The sequence below is a fragment of the Synchiropus splendidus genome, chromosome 4 (assembly GCF_027744825.2).
Source record: "Synchiropus splendidus isolate RoL2022-P1 chromosome 4, RoL_Sspl_1.0, whole genome shotgun sequence".
Lineage (NCBI taxonomy): Eukaryota > Metazoa > Chordata > Actinopteri > Syngnathiformes > Callionymidae > Synchiropus > Synchiropus splendidus.
The window spans coordinates 7,529,147-7,550,696 of NC_071337.1; the positions used below are offsets into that span (position 1 = coordinate 7,529,147).

Consider the following 21,550-nt stretch of genomic DNA (forward strand, 5'->3'; position numbering starts at 1 on the left):
CACTTTCCCCGCGCTCATCACTGCCTGCGGGCCGCTGCTCCGCGGCATTTGGAGCCTTCTTTTTTCGCCTTCTTAATTAGAAGCGATGGGAAGGTGAGGCTTCAGCAGGCACCAAATGAATAGAGTCATCAAGCTACTTTTCAGGACTATAGCCCATCCACTTAAGACGCTTTGTCACTGTGTGATGGGAATTTTAATTGCCCACCCCTTGGCTTATAATTGGACTATATAAAGATACACTTGAAGTCTTTGATGTGAGTGTGTGCTCGCCAGATATTTGTTTAATTTGTTGGCGTTTGTGTGAAGAGGGACGGCGCAAAAATGTGTCCGCTGAAAAAAAAAACTTAAAGAAAACCCGCTGGCTGTTGGCTTTTCAGTTTGGGGACTGAGCAGAGGGGATTTTGTAGAGTACAGTTCATACTTGATGTGTAAAGTGGACGTTTCCGCCTTAATAAATCGATGATGTGCTACAGTTCCTGTTTATGTGTTTGGAGTGGTAAGTTGTTGTTTTTTTTTATCCTGCAGGCTCAGGTTGTCTGGTCTAACAGACATGTCATGATCAGAGCTTCCCTCTGCCTTCAGGCCGCTGCACACAGGGTTATAAATGCTCAGAATCTGTCAGTGAACAGCTGCTAAAGCAGTTTAAGTAAGGTTGCCCCAGTTCGCTTTTCTTGTTCTGGACACCAAACTGTACAGTGTTTTACACAGCCATGCAGAAAATAAAGTGTCACTCATTTGAAATTAGTTTTAAATTGTGGGGGTTTGTGAGGGATTAAAATGTTTGTAGAAAGCTGTCATCCGTGAGTGAAATGGGCTCAGGTGTTCCGGTGCTCTGAGAAGACTATGTCACCCCACATTTGTTACTTTCCATTCGTCCTCTTTGACTTTGCATTTTCCTGCCTTGGCAAGTCATCCTGCTTCACTTAAGCTTAGCTTGACGGTCCTACCTAGATGACGGAATTGATGAAACAGTGTCCTAATTTCCAGAGGCCACTAGATGGCGATCTTGATTTAGAAATGATGTTGCTCAAGACCAAACATTTTGCAGAAGACATTGCCATCTGGTGGCCTCTAACAATCACGACACTGTTTCATGAAACCTCATCTACGCGTCACTCTTGATGCGATGCTTGGTCCACTTTTGTAATAAAGCCATCTTCCCAGCAGCTCTGTGATGTTTCCTGACCCTCATTTAATCAAGCCAACATTAATGGGGCCTAACATGGGGCATATTCTGTGTTTACGAGTACGAGTACGATATATATATATATATATATATATATATATATATATATATATATATATATATATACACAGTGGTGCCTCAGTTTTCGAACAAATCGGAATTCGAACAAATTTATTTTTTTTGCTTCGGATTTCGAAAGAAAATCCGGAACTCGAACGCCCCCCAAAAAAGGCGGAAAAAGATGCGTGGACCGATCAGCCGACCCACGACACGCTTTGTTATTGTGTATAACGCAGCCTCTGTATGCAGACGTGTCCCGTTAGCTACATTTACTGACTGTTTTTTCTTCATATTGAGGCGTAAAACCTATTCTATCTCCACACTGGACCGTGGTTGAGTGTCACAGGGGAGGTGCTCGCTCTCCACACCTCCGCACTCCAGGGTTTGATGTCCTGTTGTGGGCTGGAGCTGGGACAGGGATGAGGCGAGTCTGGGACAGAGCGTGACTTGGTTTATGACTTTGTCACAGCCAAACTGCACAGAAGCGCACATTCAGAGCTGGACACGCACCGGGCACCTCTTCACTTCTGGAGAGACGTCACTCGCTCGGCAACCCCTCCCACATGCAGCGGCCACACACATAGAGGAACAGCGCACCTGCAGCAGACACTCTACAAAAGCATATTTTAAGATTAATCGATTAAAAATCGATTCAGATTTCGAACAATTCGCTTCTCGAACGGCCGCCTGGAACGGATTGTGGTCGAGAACCGAGGTACCACTGTATTTATATTTATATTTATATTTATATTTATATTTATATTTATATTTATATTTATATTTATATTTATATATGATCTCTGCCGTATACTGATGAAAATTAGAAGGAATCGATAGTTTTGTAGCAGATTAGAAAGGTATGACCTTGTCTGTTAGTAAGTGCCACGCAACACAATAGCAAGTCACTTGTGAACTCACAGGCTCCGGTAATGACATGTTTTCATCAAGTAAATTTGCAATTTCAGCATTGTTACATCATTTCGATGGTTATGTGCGCTTGACTACACAGCCACTGACCTCGTGAAAAGTCCGACCATCCAATTGAGTCAAGTGCTACGGACTATTTTGATTTGCTGGCCGTCAGCACATGTTGGTACGTATCATATTATGTATAATATTCTTGGATGGACAACCACCTCGATCACTCCATAAATCAAACCTGTCTTTGCAGCGTCTACACGGGCGCTAACCTTGTTAAACTTCATATCATGTTAACACCTGCAGCAGCTGGAAGAGGGTGGGAAGAGAAATGATTAATGGAGTTCCCCCCCACGTCTTCAGGTTTGAGGGACGTCTGGTCAACAGATTGTGAGGCTGCGATGTTCTATACGGGCGACTGAAATCCCAAGTACATGATTGAACTGCAGTACCCCTCTCAAGCTGCTGGGAGTGGAGTAGAAATAGAGTATAGAATCACTGTCTCTCTCTTCTGAAATTACTTTTTCTGGCTTGAGACTTCTAGGTGAGTAGTTGGAGGCAATCATACTTGAAGAAGGCAGAACTTCAGTCCAAATATTGCCGGACAGCTGAGGACTTTTTTTGCTTGTATGTTCTTGGTTCAGGATATAATTACTCAGGATTCAACTGTTGGAAAGTAACTGACTTTTGTTCCGAACATTTGATAATTTGATATAAAAATACGTTGTAAAACTGACTGAATTCATTTATATCACGGTACTAGTTCAATTTCCATAAAACCGGATGCATATCTGCTTTTAATCAAAAGAGTAATGGAATAAAATGAAAGTATATTAATTAAATTTGCCACTAATGTAATCTGCTGCTGCATTTTCTGAGTGAATGAATTCATTTAGCTCGTTTTCTGCGAGGTGGCTGCAACCAAAACACCTTTCATTCCTGTGTAATTTTCAACATAATGTATAAAGGCGCCTGGATGAGTGACAGGTTTTGTTTGGTCTGCTGCTGTATTTTTGTCTTGTCTTCTTATGGATTTGCGGAACTCAACTTGGACAGTGATACAGTAGCATCCAGAGTCGCTGCTCGCTGCTTGTGACAAAGTACACACTCTGCATCACACTTAGCATGACATGCTAACATGCATTAGTATGCTAACTGTCCTCGCTGGTGATGTGGCCTCGCTGGTGTTTCCCAGGTTCGGGACTGGGAGGAATAGAGAGGGGAGTCACGCCAAGGACCATCTGTCATGGGGGTCCCTACATAACCAGACCAGCACTCTGGTGGTCTGGGATAGGTGGAAGAGGGTAGCATGATGCTAATCACGGAGCCATGGCTAGCAGCGCACGCGGCCGTCGTATAGGTTCCAGCTCTCGTTCAAAGGCTTCTCTCTGGCTTTGGCAGCATTCCGACTTGATAATTGTAGTCTTTGTTGTTTGAATAGAAGTGAAAATACATTGTTCTTCGGGAAGAACCGCTGACCCACACGAACAGAGTGAAGATCATAGGCAGAGCAGCGCTCACTGATGTTAAATTTAGAGGCAGAGACAGTCATGACAGGAGTGATGTCCTAAATTCCCCAAAGAAAACTGAAACACCAAGTGAACAACTCATTTTCTGTGAAGGATGTTAATCGTTTAACCGCTTAGCGAAGGCGTTTGCTGAGGGTGCTCGGCCTAGTGGGAATTAAACCTTTCATTTCTGATAGGTTCCGCTGTATTCGACAATCTGAACCCAGTGATCTACAATGGTCTCTGTTCTTGCACGCTCTGGGAAGTTGCAAACTCACTTGTAGTTGGTGTTCGAAGTGGTACATGAAACCCCCTCTCAATATGATGGATGTCATCCCAGCAGAGTCACAAACGGGCCTGCTGGGAGCTGGGGATCGCTGGAGAACACAGGGTGCCAGATCAGGGAATTGCAGCGATAGGTAGGAACAAAAAAAAAAAAAAAAAAAGACAACCAGGGAGTATTTCCAGAGGAGTCTCTGATGGAAGAAGAGGGGGAAGTCAGGGAGTGCAGCTCTGGCAGCCACGTGGCTCCTGGGACTGCTGCTTCTCTGCCGGTCGCCTGATAATGAAACAAAAAAAAGAGCCATTCACACCTCGTATGAGCTTCTGATTCAAGTTGAGGTCCATTCATGGAGTTTTCTGCCGATGTTTCAACTGCATAACTACTGTAAGTTTCCTGCCTGTGGCTGGATGACCATTTCAGAGGAGCACTTTGTCCGACCAGAAATGTGGTTTGTACTATAGTTTTGTTTGTAAAAAGTGAAATAAAACTGTAAGACTGCGGAGCCCCGGAAGTGCACATGCATGTGTTTATTTTTTTGGATATTACATGTGTGACTTTAGTTTTTTTTTATCCTGAGATAACAATTATCTCGAGATAATTTTTGTTTCGTGATCATTTTTGAGATAATGTTTACCTCAAGATACAATCGTAAATGTCAGCGCATACGTAACTGCAGCTCTGGAAAAGTATTTTGTATGCACCCTCCTGTAACCACTATGTCTCCTATGGCTTTGTAACTGTTTGTCAACGTTGTCATTCACTGTCTGCAAGTCAGTGCGCTTTTAACACCCTGATCAAGTGCCTTCTACTAATAATACCATATGTAAAATAATAAAATAATACCATATGTGGCTAAGCTATACGTATTACGCATCCCTGGAAGTGAAATGCATGACTTTATTTATTTTTTTCCCGAGATAAAAATGATGTCGAGATACGAATTATCACGAGATAAAAAATATCTCGAGACAACTGTTATCTCGGGATAAAAAATAATAAAGTCATGCATGTCACAACCAAAAAAATAAACACATGCATGTCACTTCCAGAGCTCCGTATAAGACTGTTCCATGAACAAGTGAAATCAGACAGGCTGCCCAAAAGTAGACTATTTTCCACTGTCCAAATGAGTCATTGCTACAATAGTGCGGGGTGAATCTCTAGAAACAAGCCAATCTGAAAAGTAAAAATAAAAAGAAACACAGTCATCAATATACATGCAGACAAGAATGTCCAGACAAGTTCGGGGGTGCACCTTGTTGTGGCAAGTCAACCAGAGAAATCTGGAAATTACCATCAGCTCTGGAACCACCATGGAAACAGGAAGTGGTGACTCAAAATAATAACAAAATAGGTGGACATCTCATGTTGAATCAGCACCTTGCAAAACTATCACATTGAAAACCCACGTTGTCGTCGAAATGTTGGTTACAGGGGTGCAGCTTATGATTATTTTGATAGTCAACTAGTCAGCACGCAACGGATATGCGTTGTCGAACATGGCAACATGATGGTGCTGTTGTAAACACAACATAAATTAATGTAACAAAAATGTTCAGTGTTGTAAACAGTCGAATATTTTTAAATGTTGTTTTGAAACTTGGAACTTTCAGTTGATCAAAATCTGGTGTGAAGGTGTCCTCTGATGTGAAATGGTCCCACACTTTTAACATTTTGGGTCGCCACAGTCACTTGGCGTCAGCCAGATCCCATTTTGCTACAGACTGTTCTCAGAGAACGATATATGTTTTATTCTCGTCTTCAACCGTAGCAGTAGTTTGAATATATTTTCTGCACTTACTTTCCTACTCTAACTGCATTAGTGCTGACAATGAGCCAGTGAGGCTTCATGAAGCCTTATTTTCAGAGCTCACTAGATGGCGCTCTTTCCTCTGCAATCTTTGGATTTAAACAGCGATTGTTGTGAAACCTCAATTCATTTCCTAAAAAGCAGTGCACCACTTACCTCTGAATATGAGGCTTCATGAAGCGTCACCAGTAATTATCGCTTCAGCCAAATTTGCAGTAAAACTATAAGTCAACACGTCCTTTTCTAACCCTTATGCAGCATGTTTTAAATTAGATCGGATGGCCTTTATAAGTGGATACCATCTGTGATGATATTATGACCTGCCAGAGCTACTTCGTGATAGCATTAGCTCCCATACTTCCAACGTTTAGCCGGATATCCTTTTACCAAAATGATTTCATGGTCATCATGATTATATTATTATTTTAAATAGAACTAAGACTCCTCGGATCTGAAGTGAATCTGCCAAAGCAAGGCGGTGAACAAAGCTTGTAGGTGTTGAGTGGCATTTGACAGTGGCTAGCTGGCATTATTCAGCTGCCGGGGGCAGTTGATGTGGGTCGCACAAGTGTAGGTTCACAGGAAATGACTCACTTCCTGTTCAGCATCGGTTGATTTTCATTTACACTCTTAGTGAACATGTATGCAACTGGTGAGCTCATATTGTCGAGTGTTTGGATGCAATTATATTCAGGTATACAGTCGGCCTTTGAAAGCACATATGCACATGTGATGGCAGAGGGAGAGATGGCTCTTTCATCTGTCTTTCAATCCGCCGCGGAAAGGCATTGTGTCTTTTATATCCAGCGACATGGGAAAATTTATGGACAGGTTAACACGAGTCGGTTGGTCAACAAAGTCAGTATTTTCATCCGAGGCAAAGTGACGTGAGCACCTTTTTAGAGCGCCATCTTGGTGTTCAGATACAGTAGCTTTCGTTGGTGCAAAGAAGGATGTTCACTCTAGCGTCACAAAGCGAACCTTCGCTGGCATCATGCCGTGAACATAAATCCACCTCCCTTATAAAATTGACTTATATTAAGAGCACCGGACGGAAAGTACCGCCAATACTTCAGCCAACTAGCTGTCGAAATGAGTTAGCTCTTCCCAGGCATTAACTCCTCTTCATAAAGCAAACTGTATTTTCCCTCATCTCTCTGAGTGACACCTGAATCACCTACTTCATTAAACCTGGCATATTTGGCACCTTTGCATGTGTGGGAGCTGGTTACATGTCTGCCTTTTGTTTCAGGAACACAAAGGCACCGTTAAAATGGTTGTCGCGTATTGTGTGTGATGTTAAAAATGACTACACCAATTAAATCTTTTTTTCAGTGGAACTGAGACGATGAGATGTGTCAAGCTCAACACTGTTCATCTAACCCACAGACAGTGGCTCATTCATTTCTAAAGAGCTCAGTCAATCCTGATTCAGACCCTCTGTGAGACTGTTGCAGTACATCATATTTGTAAGCTGCTGTTCTAAAAATATATTTTAGTCACCACCAACACCAACAATAATTTGTCTCGGTGTTGGTGGGACTCCCTCGAGTCGATCAACCCATCTTCACTCGCATGGTGTAATTTTGATGTTGGGAAAGTGGAGGTTTGCATTATTCATTGACAACAAAGGCAGCCCTCTGTGTTGCATGTTGACGCATTGGCATTTTACTGGATTAAAAAAAATACATTTCCCTTCCTGTGTTGTGGATCAAACGCCACGCGTCCTTTGTGACGTATCAAAAGTCACCGTTTGAAGGGATTGAAATTGAAAATGACAGGGCGTTACTCAAAGCATGAATGTAGCGCCATCCCAAGGCTTACCGAACCCCAACCTTTTCTTTCCGTGTTTCTCTGCCCAAGTGGTGAAGGCTGCCTTTGTCGTCAGTATAGGACACAAAAATCCACTTTCCTAATGTCATTGTGTCAGACCATGGGAGTGAGAATGTGTTGTGTCAATAGAAGCCAGCACCTTTCTTGGACACCTCCCTGGTGAGGTCCAACTGGAGGCCAGACCCGGGACATGTTATCGAGACTATACATCTTGGGTTGCACTGGAAACACAGAAGAGCTGTAAAAGGTTGCTCTTGAGAATGAAGTCTGGGTCTATTTGCTGCAGCTGCTGCCCCTGCGATCCAACCTCAGATTAGTCGTGGACAATGAACGGTTGCTGATTTCCAAATCCTTCTGTCTGATCAGCTAATGTAGTGTGGGGAGGGTGTCGTTCCCAGATTAAACTGTTGATCTACTGTTGTATAAGACTGGAAGAGATTACATATGAACGTCATACCTGCTACATTCGATCTGGCAGTATTCATTTCAGCTCAAAGATCCTGACCTCCTTATGTGAGTTACAAAACCTTTGATGAAACAGTGGGTGCATAGTCGGATTAAGATGTTAAGACCATCTCTAGTTTTGATATTTCTGTCACCTTCAGTCGATGTTTCGGAACAAACCCTGACCAATGCAATTCCAAACAGCTTGTCAACTTTTGTTTTTTGTAACTCACCACATGACAGTGGACACTGTAGACATAGGAGTTGAGACTGAGACTGGACCACTGCTCAGGATGCTGTGTAGTTCACACCAGTGTACAAGGTTTGGAGTACAATTGTGGTGTTGGAAGGGATTAACATTCTTAACTGTACAATCCACTGAATTCTCTTTTCACTGTCCTCAACAGCGCCATCTCTTATCAGCGAGCTCCGCGCAGAGAAGATCGAACAGAAGAGCGTAACGTTGGTGTGGAGGAAGCCTGAGTACCCCAACAGAAGCCGGACGGAATACGAGGTCAAATACTACGAAAAGGTAGTTATGTAAACTCTGTGCTTTTTAGGGAAGTTATTCAAGCGGCATATTTTAAATGTTAATTAAGATTAACCTTTCTTTTAATCACTACTCTAGTTTCTCAGTGTGCCTGCCGCTCTCTACCTCTCAAAAAATAAAAGTTTATTCTGAGGTGAGCCTGAGAAAAGTGAATCGCAGTATCGGAGATTCTTACTGATAGTGCTGGCTCTGTGATGACTGAGCAAAAGAAAAGGTTGGAGACGGTGTGAAAGACAGATTAGCCGAGGATGAAATGCTGGACCAATGACAAGAAGGGCACTGTGGGAGTGAGTTCACTGTTGGAGGGATGAAGTGGAGTGGTATTTGATGATAGAAAGATCAAGGGCTCTGAAAGTGAATTCAATTGTCACACGATTTCAATAAGTGGGGGGTTTGTGTTTGACCACGGGCATTTATGAGGCATTGATGTGTGACTGTTCTGTCATATGTTGTGGATACTGCTGGAGCTCTTTATTAAGAGCAATCCGATTACTGTACAACCAAAGGTTGGTGTCATAAGTTCACTTGGTAAAAGCAGGGTTTGAGAGTGGTGTTGCTGTGCTCTATACCAGTGTATTGTTAGAGTAAAGGAACTATGTTGGAGCAAGCAGATGGAAGAAGGGGAAGACAAGTTGCTCAAGATAGGTTACAGTAGAGAACTTGTTTTGGAAAGTGCTGGTGAGAAATGTCCCACAAGACAATGGCAAAGAAGTTATGAGTTTTGCTCAAGCATTTGTCGAGAACACTGGTTATTTACCTTGTTGTTGCTGAAGCCGCAGACATTATTAGATTGTTGGCCGGCTGGTCTTTTTTTTTTTTAAAGGCCCCTTATGCTCACTGTATTAGAACCCAGCGTGACAATGTAATCTCATTATATCAGTCCCTCCTGGATGTTGCGATCGCAACTATTAACATGATTCAAACCAAGTGCCGCAAGTCCTGTGATACACTGCAATATATTCACTCCCTCCTTGTTGAGATCAGAGGTCATGTGCGCTCACATTTGCCCACAAATATTCCCACAAAGACGAAAATGTCTACATCATTCGAATGTATCCATTTATTTAAATGTACAATAGATGGAGCTAAAAAGCATAACTCTCGAGTGTAGGGTGCTGTCACCCAAACACTTTACGGGGCAGACCTAAACAAACACGGCTGATCATGAGATACAACTCTCTCGATGATATTTCTGACACTCTACCCTGACCCAACCCTGCGGAACTGTGGGACATATCAGCAGTTACTGTTTTTATTTGCCGTATTAGTGAGCAAACACACACAAACATTCCCCATCTTTACCTCTCAGACAGACTAAATGTCGGTCAGGCAGTCATAGCAAAAACATCGAACACACACCATACGCTCTCACCCTGTAAACTGCTCATGGAACATAAAATTAATGCACTTATTTTATCATCATTTTTTATGTATTTTTTAGCATGTATATTTATTCATGTGTTTGTTAGTTTTTTGTGTGTGTTCTTTGCACTTTACATACTTACCTGAAATACCTTTGAATGAGGTGGCTGCAACATGTCAACAGGTCTTATGTTACAGTACACTGTGTGCCTGCCGAACCATTACACTTAACTATTGCAAAATGAGATTCAAATGAGACCTAAAATAGATTTAACTAGAATGGTTCTACTAAGAAAAGGGTCGATTGCCACTGTAGGTATTCTGTGATAAGAGCTAGGATGACTAGTTGGTGGATGCTATTCAAGGATGTTGGAGGTTACACCTAACAGGTCACACCATTTTATCAACAGGGTGCTTTCAAGATGTGTCCCTCAGTCCAAGGCAGCAAAGAGCTGAAATAACTAAAATGTGATGGAAAAAAAACATTTTTCAACGGCATTTCAGTTATGGAGAGGAGCATTTGTGACTTACAAACCTGAGGGAGAGGTCCTCCCTGGGGCACGTTTGAGGTTCTCAACCTCTTCACTTGGAAACCAATAAACCGCTCAACAAAGTACAACAGCGTGTGCGTGCTCAGAGCGGTGTTTTCTGCCCCAAACTTTCCCATTCTACTCTATCATACCACTGTTATTAGTGATAGGCCTCCGTACTTTAAGGAAACTCTTCTGCATTTGCTTTACCTCTCAGCACGCGAATCAGATTTATCCCCAAAGCTGCTATACAAGCTCAACCTCATTTGCCGTGAACGTATTGACATGCAGAGGAATGACACGCAAAGATCCAATAAGGATTATTTGTTGAGTCGACGGCGAGGTCTGTAAACAGGCCGACGAAAACAAACATATCAGATAACAAGTGTAGGAATTATGATAATGCCCGACATCTACTCAATTCAGGGGCGTGAGCTGTAGGGAAAGTGATCTTAGTGTCAATATCCAAAAGATTTTATGCCATGGAAGATTTCCTTGTCTTCCTCAGGGGTATATTTTAGATGTGCTCATGACATATGTCTTTTTGTTGAATGAATTATAATAAGCCTCTATCATGCATTTATTTGACATAAGAAGGCGTCTTCTTCGAAAGCGAGGCCTGATTTAGTTACAAATGTGTGTTGGGCTCCCTCTTTGCCCTACAAATGGATTCCTTCTACTTATCTTTCTGCACACACGCTCTTCTTTCTGCCTCCACAGGAACAAAAGGATCAAAGCTATTCTACTGTGAAGACGGCTTCTACAAGGATCAGTGTCAGCAACCTCAAACCTGGCACCGCATACGTCTTCCTCATCCGCCCGTTCACCACGCCGGCCCCTTCTTCCTCCCTGTCCTCTTCCTCCCTCACCTCTTCCTCATCTGCATCCTCCTCCTTGACATCGTCCTCGTCCGCTTCTTCCTCGTCTGTTTCCTCTTCTTCTCCTCCGCCCATCGACTACGGCGCCTTCAGCGCGCCCTTAGAGATCCAGACGCTTGGCGAGCGTAAGTCGCAGTTTCACAGAGCTTTCCAACTTTTCACTCTCTTGTCAACACTGACAACCATTTGGGGATGAGCTGTTTATGTTGGCGCACGGAGGCTCTAATCGATGTTGTGTGAATAATAACCAACAATATCTGTAATTTGAAATTAATCATGAGGTGAATATGTTCCACCCTCCGCCTGATGTGATCTCATTGACCGCGACAGACCTGCTTCTCGAGCCGGTCACTAGAATTATCATCACTCCCTGGTGAAATCATTTTTCTCCAACAGAAAGAGCAGTCATTGATTTTATTTGGCAACCATCTGTCCATCCTGGAGAGATTTGTGGAACATTGATAGTCATGAAGCGCGGCGCTGCTTCTCATTATTTATACATATCGAGTCATGTGAGAGCTGCCCTGGACAACCTCCATCTTCTCAGAGGCCACGAAGCACTATTTGCTATGAGAAGGAAAAGAACTTTAAGAATGTTGTATATTCATTTTTGTTTTCACAAAACTGCCAGAGGGTTAGTTCACAAGTCAAGTAAGAGTTGACCTCCGCCCTGATACGAGGTGAAGCCCTGTGAAACATTGACAGAAAATGTTTTCAATTCTGATCTGCACTCATCCCTCCATGGAGACAAATCTCCATCACAACCATGTAAATGAAGGGAAAAGTAAGAAAACTAAACTTTCAAAAGCAATTGATCATGCGAGGGAAGGAATGATGAAGCTGGAATTTTCACCAACACAGCAAACGTGGCTTCTGAAGGTACAAATCCTGCAATTGTTTCTTTATCTTTATACCTAAGATGTTGGAATAAGGATGACAGCAATATAAAACCACCTGTCGGAGGATGGAGCAAACATCCTTTTGTGAATGATATTTCAACCTTTTGAGTCCAGTTTAATTTAAGCTTGGTTGTGATGCGAAGAGCAAAACCACGGGTGAGTGTATGGCACAGCTGGTTTAAATCTGACTAGCAACAGGGCCTCTTATTCTCCTCATCTGTTTCACCAGTTGGAGGTCATAAGAAGACTTTGTCTTTTAGCATTTACCATCAGGGGATGGCATGGCAAGGCACAGTCCAAGAAGGAACCAAGTTTGAAGTGCCAGTGACGTGCTGGTTTACTCTACTGACACTATTTTCAGATAATGTTTGTGAAGTTCTTAGTTTCTGTTGTTGTGTCCCTCCATCTTTGGTACAAGGTTGCCGTCATCAAAGTGATGTCTGTGCAGTTGTAGCCAACCTTTGAAGCTAAGATTCTGAACTGAATCTGTAGTTTAAGACTAGAATCAAAGGCTCAAAGTCTTACCCATGGAATCAGTGGGGGAGGACAAAGGGACCCAGTCGTCTTTACCGAGTTCAATTACGGAATAGTGAAGTATAGAAAGGGGAGCTTTCCATAATGTATGGTCAGTAACTGTAGAGTTTACATTTGAGTTTATGATTCTCAGGCTTGGGGAATGGGAGTGACGAAAGGAGGACAAGATCAACCCATCCTCACTCCCGTGACATAATTTATTGACGTTAGGAAAGTGGACTTTTGCGTCCTATACTGACAACAAAGGCAGCCTCCTACATTGCATGGTGACGCATAAGTATAGACTAAAACGCACAGGCCATTTGACAGGCTTTAAATAGCAATTAATGCGTTATTACACATAGAACAAATGGAGCGCCACCCCATGGCTTGCCTAACCCCAACCTCCACCGAAAAACGTAGAATGAAGTCAGTATAGGACATTAAAGGCAACATTCCCAACATCGATATACTACGCTGTGGGAGTAGGGAGGTGTTGGACAAAATAAGAAATGGATTATTCCAAGAGACAAACAAAATATCTCACAGGATATGAATATTATCTGAGACAGTGAGGAAAATGCGCCGAATTCCCTCTTCACACTTTTTTTTAAGGATGAGCATAATGCAAGGCAGCCAGCTCAAAATAAACACGACTCCGCCAAACACCAAGTCAGAATCTAGTCAGAAACAGGCTGACAGCATTTGCAAAATAGAGTGAGGAAACCCTGGAGTGAGTCAAATCCCTGATGGTATGAGAACAAGCTTCCATTTCAGGTGTGCAGTGTTTGACAGACCTAACAAAGAGAGCACAGAACCCAACCGCTCTTAATCACCCGACCCGTCCGTGAGAGCCGTGAATGTGGAGTCGGTCAATTGTTGCCCTGCCAAGAGTCATCTGCTAAGTGTTTCCTTTTTTTTCTGTCAATGCAGTGGCCCTGGCCTCCAGCGAGCAGAGTCCGGTGGTGATCATCATCGTCGTGTCTGTCACCGCTCTCATCACGCTGCTCTCACTGGGTATTGGACTGTTCATCTGGAGGAGGTAGATATTCAAGTCCATCCATTCTCTGCGCTTGCATCTCCACCATGTAGTGCAAACATGTGTAACACTGGAATCGTAGACCCAATCACAGTTCTCATTTGTCACACAAACCCTGCTGCTATAATCCAGATTAGAGTAATCCAATGATAAAGGGAGTCCCTCGTATAAAAGGAATTTGCCGTGTCGGAAATCAGAGGCTCACTAGTCACGCTTAGCTGCGCTTAAAACGCTACACAAAGAGGTCAGCAGTCACGCCTTTGTTGTTGAGGGAGAAGCATTAATGAGGACAAGGGATTTATCTAATCTTCGTATTTGCTAATCTTTCACCGTTTATTGTGATTGACAGTTGATAGATGCATCGGGTCTGTTATGGATGTCAGCACATTCTGGCAGTTGTGTTCTTCATCCTACTTCACCACATAACTTTTGAACTTGAAACAGGGTTTATAGCAATAAAAACGGAGAGAATAAAAGTTGTTCATCTGAACAGATGAATTATTATTTTATTTGAATTAAATATTTTTCTGTTTGTTAGAAATGTTCAGGCTATGTTGTTGATATTGGGACACATTTCGGTGGGTTCAGGATCCAGGAATATTTTGAAGGCTGGTGAATGTGACCTCATGAAACAACACTTTCTCTGGTCCACTTTCTTCCCTGGTTCTTGCCCTGAAGTTCCACCGTACTCATTTGAGTTTGACTATTAATATCTGGAATTTGATTGCTGAAATACATTTAGGATACATTCATGGAAGAATTTTAATGCAATTCACCTATCGGCTGTGCCCACTTGCTCAGTCAAGATGAAACGTTTTCCTTAAGGCCCTTTGATCAACTCCCCGCAAACAAAGTTGTGTTGTATTGATTTTTATCATTTTCATGGAATCCTGGCTTCAAGAAATCATATATTTTTTATCGTATCCATTTTATTTTTTGCTATCAAATGTTCTTGCTGACACACAAAAGAGCTTTATTTTGCCACCACAGCTGCAGATTATACTCATCCAGTTGCTCTCATCCACCCCTGTTTTCACACTTCACTTATACATCAGAATTTATTTTCCATCTCCAAAAAAACAAATATCACAGAGTCAGACGCATCACTCATGCACTTTACTGTTGGTGTGAGAGGATTATTCATAAAACACGTGACAGTGGATTTTAGCTTTTCCATTGCCTTGTGAAGCATCTTTGGTAGTTCATTTTGGTTGCTTGTTGTTGTCTTAGCGTCTTTCGGCAAGACACCTTTCCTACCTCACCTCTGGTGAAAGATCACTGCGGTGGTCCCCCATGACGTCCGTCACACTACCTCCGCCAGTGTGGCTGGTGTGAATGAACAATGGTTTCTGTGAAGCGCTTTGGACGTTATAGAGCAACCGAGAGAAGGTGTCTCTCGGTTGCTGAGCTTGTGTGTTTGAGCTTGCAGGAGTTATGAGACACTGAGACATGGATTCATTCTTTGTTACAATAGATACGACACTGCATCTGCTCAGAATTACCTCCCAACACACCGACTTTCACTTGAGTTCTGAGCTTCTTTATCTTGACTTTTATGTGATTTGTAGTCACTTGACGTCGCCCGTTGAATGACATGTAGCAGACAAAAAGGGATAGTGTTTGCTGTTGATGCCCTCTCAAACCACTTTTCTCACTGACTCCTGTCTAATTTTGCATTCTGCCGACACTCATCACACATACAGGCCCTTCTCACCCCTTCTCTGGATCCAGCCTCCGTGCCAAATGCGAGGCAGAAGCGTGGGAAGCACATAAGCGACACTTTGACACACATTCACGCATCCTGTGAAAAAGCTGTCCAGAGTGATTCTGTGATATATTCTTGCAGATCTGCATCGGTTATTCACGCTCAGAACCGTGCGAGTATATCAGTGCGGCATGGTCGATGGCACTGAATAAAGCTTTACGAAGAATGCAACCTGACACAGACACACCTCCATTAGTTGTATATGCACATAAATAGAGATGCAATAATGGAGGCGGCCATGTGTAGAAGTGATCTCCAGTCATTCGTGACAGCGCCATACATGCTGTCTCCATATCGACAGCCACATGCCGGACCGGCCCCATGCATTATTGCTCTTTACTTTCTTTAATGGAAAGGTAGCCTTCTCGCATACCTTAATTTCATTTTAACTACTGCCTTCCCTTCTTTTACTTCCGTCGCTGCAGTAATTGAAAGTGGACGTCATTGTTCATCGCTGCTGGACCATTAACTTGCACTCTTGTGCTTTGCATAGAGACAAAAGAATTCTGGCTTGATGCCTCAATTATCCTGTGTTCGTGTTTGCAAAGACAGCCGGCTCCTTGTTACGGCTGGAGGGTCTCGGAGACTGATCTTCCTGAGAAGGCACACACATGCAAATGAGTGCGACTGCACACACGGAGGCATGGGGGAGCATGTGCGGCATTTGCCAATATGCATTAGGATACAAGCGCTTCAAGAGAATTTATGGGCTTATAATGATTTAGTTTATGTGTTTAATGAGTTGTATACTGTACATCGTGAAGATGCTGCGACAGGAGCAGTCTCCCCTTAGGGTTTCTCTGTATTATGTGGAGATATTTCACTTTTGAGTAGTGTCAATACATGTAGAACCTACTGTACACCGTGAAGACACTGGGACAAGAGCAATGTACCCTTAGGTTTTCTCAGCATTATGTGGAGATAGTTCACTTTGGAGTAGTGTCAGTACATGTACAACCTTCTAGTGATGGAAAGAATTTGACCCCATTTGAAACAAATTACGGCTTTGTTCACACAAAGGAGGCAGCATTCGGAGCAAGGAAGCCCAAACTTCCCGGTCCTCCTCCAGCTCTTCCCGGGGGATCCCGAGGCGTTCCCAGGCCAGACCGGAGACATCATCTCTCCAGCGAGTCCTGGGTCTTCCCCGGGGTCTCCTCCCGGTAGGACATGCCCGGAACACCTCCCCAGGGAGGCGTCCAGGGGGCATCCGGATCAGATGCCCGAGCCACCTCAACTGGTTCCTCTCGATGTGGAGGAGCAGCGGCTCCAAAACTCAGTCGTCCGGAAATGCTCCTCATCTGAAATGCTTTGCCATTTAAGACACTCCCCAGTGCAAAATGTGTTAAATGTCCATGTCTACGAATGACAGCGACGTGTTTCAGATCCAGGAAAATAAACATAAGCTGGAGTAGGAACAGTGTGCCTGCTATTGGAAAGGTTTTTGGAAATAATGGAAACATTTTAAGGTGTTTTCATTATTTTGTCCAACCCCTGTAATTTGTCCACCCGTTTTTTTTTTCCTCGATTACGTGATTGTTTCACTAAACATATCAGAACTCACAGCACAGTGTAAGCATAAATGTGAACACCTTGTGTAGCTCGGCGGAGCACGCCACCTAGTCGATAACAGTAAACACAGTCAACTTTTCTCTCTGGTGTTCCAGCCTTACAGTTTTATCAGGATATCCATTATTGCCCAGTCAGTGCCAAGTATTACTTACCCTTCACTGACCAAACCATCAAGTTGTTGGGTGTGTGTGTGTGTGTGTGTGAGAGCGTGTCTGGCATGAGAGAAGATATAGAGAGCCAAGCCAAATCACGGAGCAAAACGGTATCATTTCATGGGTCACTTCACAACTTAGGATTTGAAGGAAATAGACAAAAAATAAGGAAATGATGCTCAGAATCGGGGGAAGGAAGGAACTCGTCGAGAAGGTTACATTATAAAGCTGACCTGAACATGGACTTAAAGCAACTGACCATCAGATTTCCCATTTTATCATCATCAGAGTCCTTTTATTTATCATATATTTTTTCCAGTCTGGACTAAGCTGTCGTGTGGGACCTTTTCCGCCTGCTCCTGCTGTTCATTGTTCCCAGCCTGGAGTGGACAGTACCAGTCTAAAAAATGGCCCAAATGGGTAAAGATCAGAAGTGACAATTGAAGCCAATGTTCATTGATGCATGAGAGTGTCACTCCCTACTCTATAGCATTCGGCCTCTGCCTCTGGTTACCATGGCGCCAGTCTCCCTCATCCACTTTCAATAGGTATCGACCGATGCGGGGGACAGTATCAGCATGAGTGAAAGCTTTCCAGAACAGCCATGGTCACTGCCATGATATATAGATACTGAGGTTGCCATTGGAAGTGACTAGAAAGGACACTGAAGTTTGGGGACCAAGTTATGGAGCACAGATGATTTGGACATGTGGGGGAGGAGAGACTGTGTCGGAGAAGAAGAAGAGAGAGACAACCACTGGATGGATGAGGAGATGAAGCAGACTAGAGGGTGATCATGACAGGTTCAGGTGGAGGACTTGATTCACTTGGAATTCCTGTCTTTAGTTTTATATGAAGGGCATGAATAGATGGTCATAATTATACAGTATATCGAAGGCATCAACATAGTTAAAGTAGAGTCCAAAGGTGTTATTGCTTTAGGGTGATGAGATGGTGAACAGCCAAGTGTACCCCGCTTCCTCCCACCTCTTGCTTAAAGTCATTGGATCAGCTCACAACCCAGCAACTCCATTTACCGAATGAGCTTAAGAAAACAATTCAATCGATTACATGAAACTCTGATGGTCCAAAAATCTTTCACTCCAGTTGGGAAAAAGCTGCCAACAGCACTTACAATTAAAGATCAAAATCATGACTCTTATGGCAGAGCCACTAAAGTGAGCATGAAGAATAGCCATAGCCCTGTCCTCCTCCATTCTGTATTTGCTGTGTGGGACTAAAGATGCAGTGTGAAGGGGTTGGCACTGAATTGTCCCCTCCACCCATGCATCCTCCCAAACTTTCAAATAGTTTCAAGAAATAATGTAATTTTCATTGCCTCACGTGCTGACCTATTTCTTCTGCTTCACTTTGTCTGACAGCAAGGACTCTGACTTTCCCTGCGCTCCCCCACTCGCTTTATTATTTATACTGGTTCAGCAACAAGATTATAGGCCAGTGTAGAATTGTGAATCTCATCTAAGTGAATAGCAAATGCTACACATATTGTGTTAAGAGAAGCAGAAAGCGTTGGTAGCTACAGTATGTTGACTGGTTTTACCTGCCCATTGTTGCGACCCATATAAAGAAGAGGCAGTACAATGAGGAAGAAATGCGTTGGTCCACTGTGGTATCCCAGACGTCTCTCTCCTGAGAAACCCTCTCTGTCTGGCTTCCTCCTAGTTAGACCTGACCAGAGTTTTTCTCTGGGGATTCCTCCTCCTGGTGGTGTCCCAAAAAGGTGCACTTCAAATAAAGGAGGAGTGGTTCTACTTTGAATCATCCCCAAGTGACAGAGCCTCTGACCCTATCTCTGGTGCAGGTAGTGATGAAGTATCATGAAACAGTATTGTAGGCTTGGTAAAGAGGCCACGAGATGGCGATCTTGGTTTAGAAATGAGTACGTTGTCATAGAATTAGTCCAAACATATTGCAGCAGACAGTGCCATCTGGTGGCCTCTGAAAATCAGGTCACTGTTTCATGAAACCTCATCTACCCATCAGTAGATCCAGCCACTCTTTGGTGAACATACATTAGAGACGTATCACAAGTTACGTTAGTAAATAGGCAGCTTGTTATCTTTCTTCTCTGTGGCAGAGTCAGAATGTTGATCTCATGCTCCATCCAACTCTAAACTCTAAAATGGCATCAAAATTCCACTATTGTCAAGTGGACTTTTGTGGCAGAAACCAGCTGTCTCAGTAAAATCCTGTTTCCCTACTGTTGCATATCCATCACATCAAAAAAGTCAATGGTTTTGGCTTAGCTACGAGGTGCTGCTCCTTAATGTTTTCATTCTTAATATCATGTTTCATAACACTTGGTATATGTATAACGCCTCATGTCATAAGTGCGAAAGGTAAGTGCTGCTCCCATGGTGCATAAGATACTACCAAGTAACATCACAAGTGAAGTGTTGATGAGAGCTTGCAAGCGTCAAACCCCAACATCTGTTTTTAAAACCGCTGTGCAGTGACTTCACCAACTTCATTGCACACAGAAGTCACAATGACAATAGTCGATATGTGACGCCTTTGGAGTGAGAGGGTGTATCATCTATACAATGTGTCCACTATCATACATTCCAACCAGACTGGTGACCCAATGATATCTGCGCTACTGCTGAGCTCTGAAAAATGGACATGTTGGTTAGTAAAACTGTCCAAAAGTGCAAGCATCTGTCAGAGTTGTTTCCCTATGATATATCGAGGGTGCCCCGTCCCTTGACCATTGGAAGCTGAGATGGGCTTCAGTTCATTGTTATCAATAACCCCCACCTCATGCAGGTTGGATATTTATAGGTGCCAAATATCACCTTCCTCACCACCTCTTTCACGCCTCACTCTTATCTATGAATTCTTGTCTCTTCCCCGCTGTCTGGTATCAGCTGCCCCCAGGATCCGTGCTGCATGTGTCTGCTGGTGTGTTTTGACAGACAGGGTCGTGACCTTGTCTTAAACTCTGCAGCTCCACAAGCTGAAGGATTGTGCGCGCTTCCTCATTCTATCCACCGCAACATGACTGACACACACAATAAGTGAAGACAAAAAGACAAGAATATTTGTTGTTTAAGCAGTCCGAAGGGTTTAAGATGTTCGAACAAGATTTGGTGCTTGGATGTCAAACGTGAACATCTGTATACTTTTGCATAGATGAATCACTTGAGTTTCTTGTACCAGAAGAAAACCGTTATAATTGTGTGTCCACTTGTGGTGGGTCGAGGAGGTATCATGAAACAGTATTGCAGGGTTGAGAAAACAGTGTCTGAACTTTCAGAGGCCACCAGATGGCGCTCTTGGTTCAGAAATGATGGGTGAGGTTTCATTGAATTTGTCGTTGAAGTCGAAACATTTTACAGCAGACAGCGCCATCTGGTGGACTCTGAAAATCAGGACGCTTTCATGAAACCCTTCAATACTGTGTCATGAAACCTCAACTACCCATCACGAGGGTACACTTCCATTTTAGAGATCACATATCGAAATGTTTAGCGGTATATACGGGATGAAGGGACTAGTATTCCCAGCACTATGGTAGGACCTTCCACATAATTGAATAAAAAAAATATCATACCTCAGATGCCAAGTTTCCATCTGGAAGAGAAAAGTTATGCGCAGATAGAAATCAATTTTTCAGGTTTGTTGAGGATAAAACAAGGAATACATTACGCTATGTTCAGATTCATTGCAAGGGTGCAGCAGAAAGTGCATGCATGGTCCAGTGATTTCCTGGGAAGCAAACCAGGATTTGACTCTCTGATAAGTCCAGACATCTTTGTGTAGTTGTGTCCTGAGCCTTAACCTCTGATCATTGTGTGAATGGGTGAGAAGTGTGAAGCACAGTGGGTGTTGTGTAACCCTGGAAAGCACTGTATAACTGAGAGCCATTTACCAAGTTCAAGCAGTAACGTCTCAAAACAGCAGACATTTCCAACATTTATTACTCGATCATTCACATACAGCTATAAGGTAAATATGCTTTCGTGTATCATACATGTTTGTCAACCTTGCTTCCACTGTTCCATTGTTTTTGGCTTCCATTTAAAGATGTTGTTTGGTTCTTCTGTCTGACTGTCGTCTCGCTGTTTCCTTCCAGACATTGTGGCTACAGCAAAGCCTCACAAGAAGGAGAAGAGGAACTCTACTTCCAGTGTAAGTGACAGCTTTGATTTGCCATGCTTTTGAAGCAAACACACACATTAGACTCATGCCAGTGCATTTTAGTTTTAAGAACAACGGCATTAATACTTC

The 21,550-nt window shown here is 43.1% G+C and overlaps 1 protein-coding gene across 1 annotated transcript in view; it reads left to right on the forward strand.

Annotated features, from left to right (window-relative positions):
* Nucleotides 1-21,550, forward strand: part of LOC128757569 (ephrin type-A receptor 7-like) — a 159,359-nt gene that overhangs the window by 117,284 nt on the left and 20,525 nt on the right. Inside the window, exons 6-9 of the mRNA XM_053862964.1 lie at nt 8,450-8,574; nt 11,205-11,487; nt 13,708-13,816; nt 21,396-21,451. Of these exons, the coding sequence (XP_053718939.1) occupies nt 8,450-8,574; nt 11,205-11,487; nt 13,708-13,816; nt 21,396-21,451 (573 nt within the window). The remainder of the gene's footprint in view (nt 1-8,449; nt 8,575-11,204; nt 11,488-13,707; nt 13,817-21,395; nt 21,452-21,550) is intronic.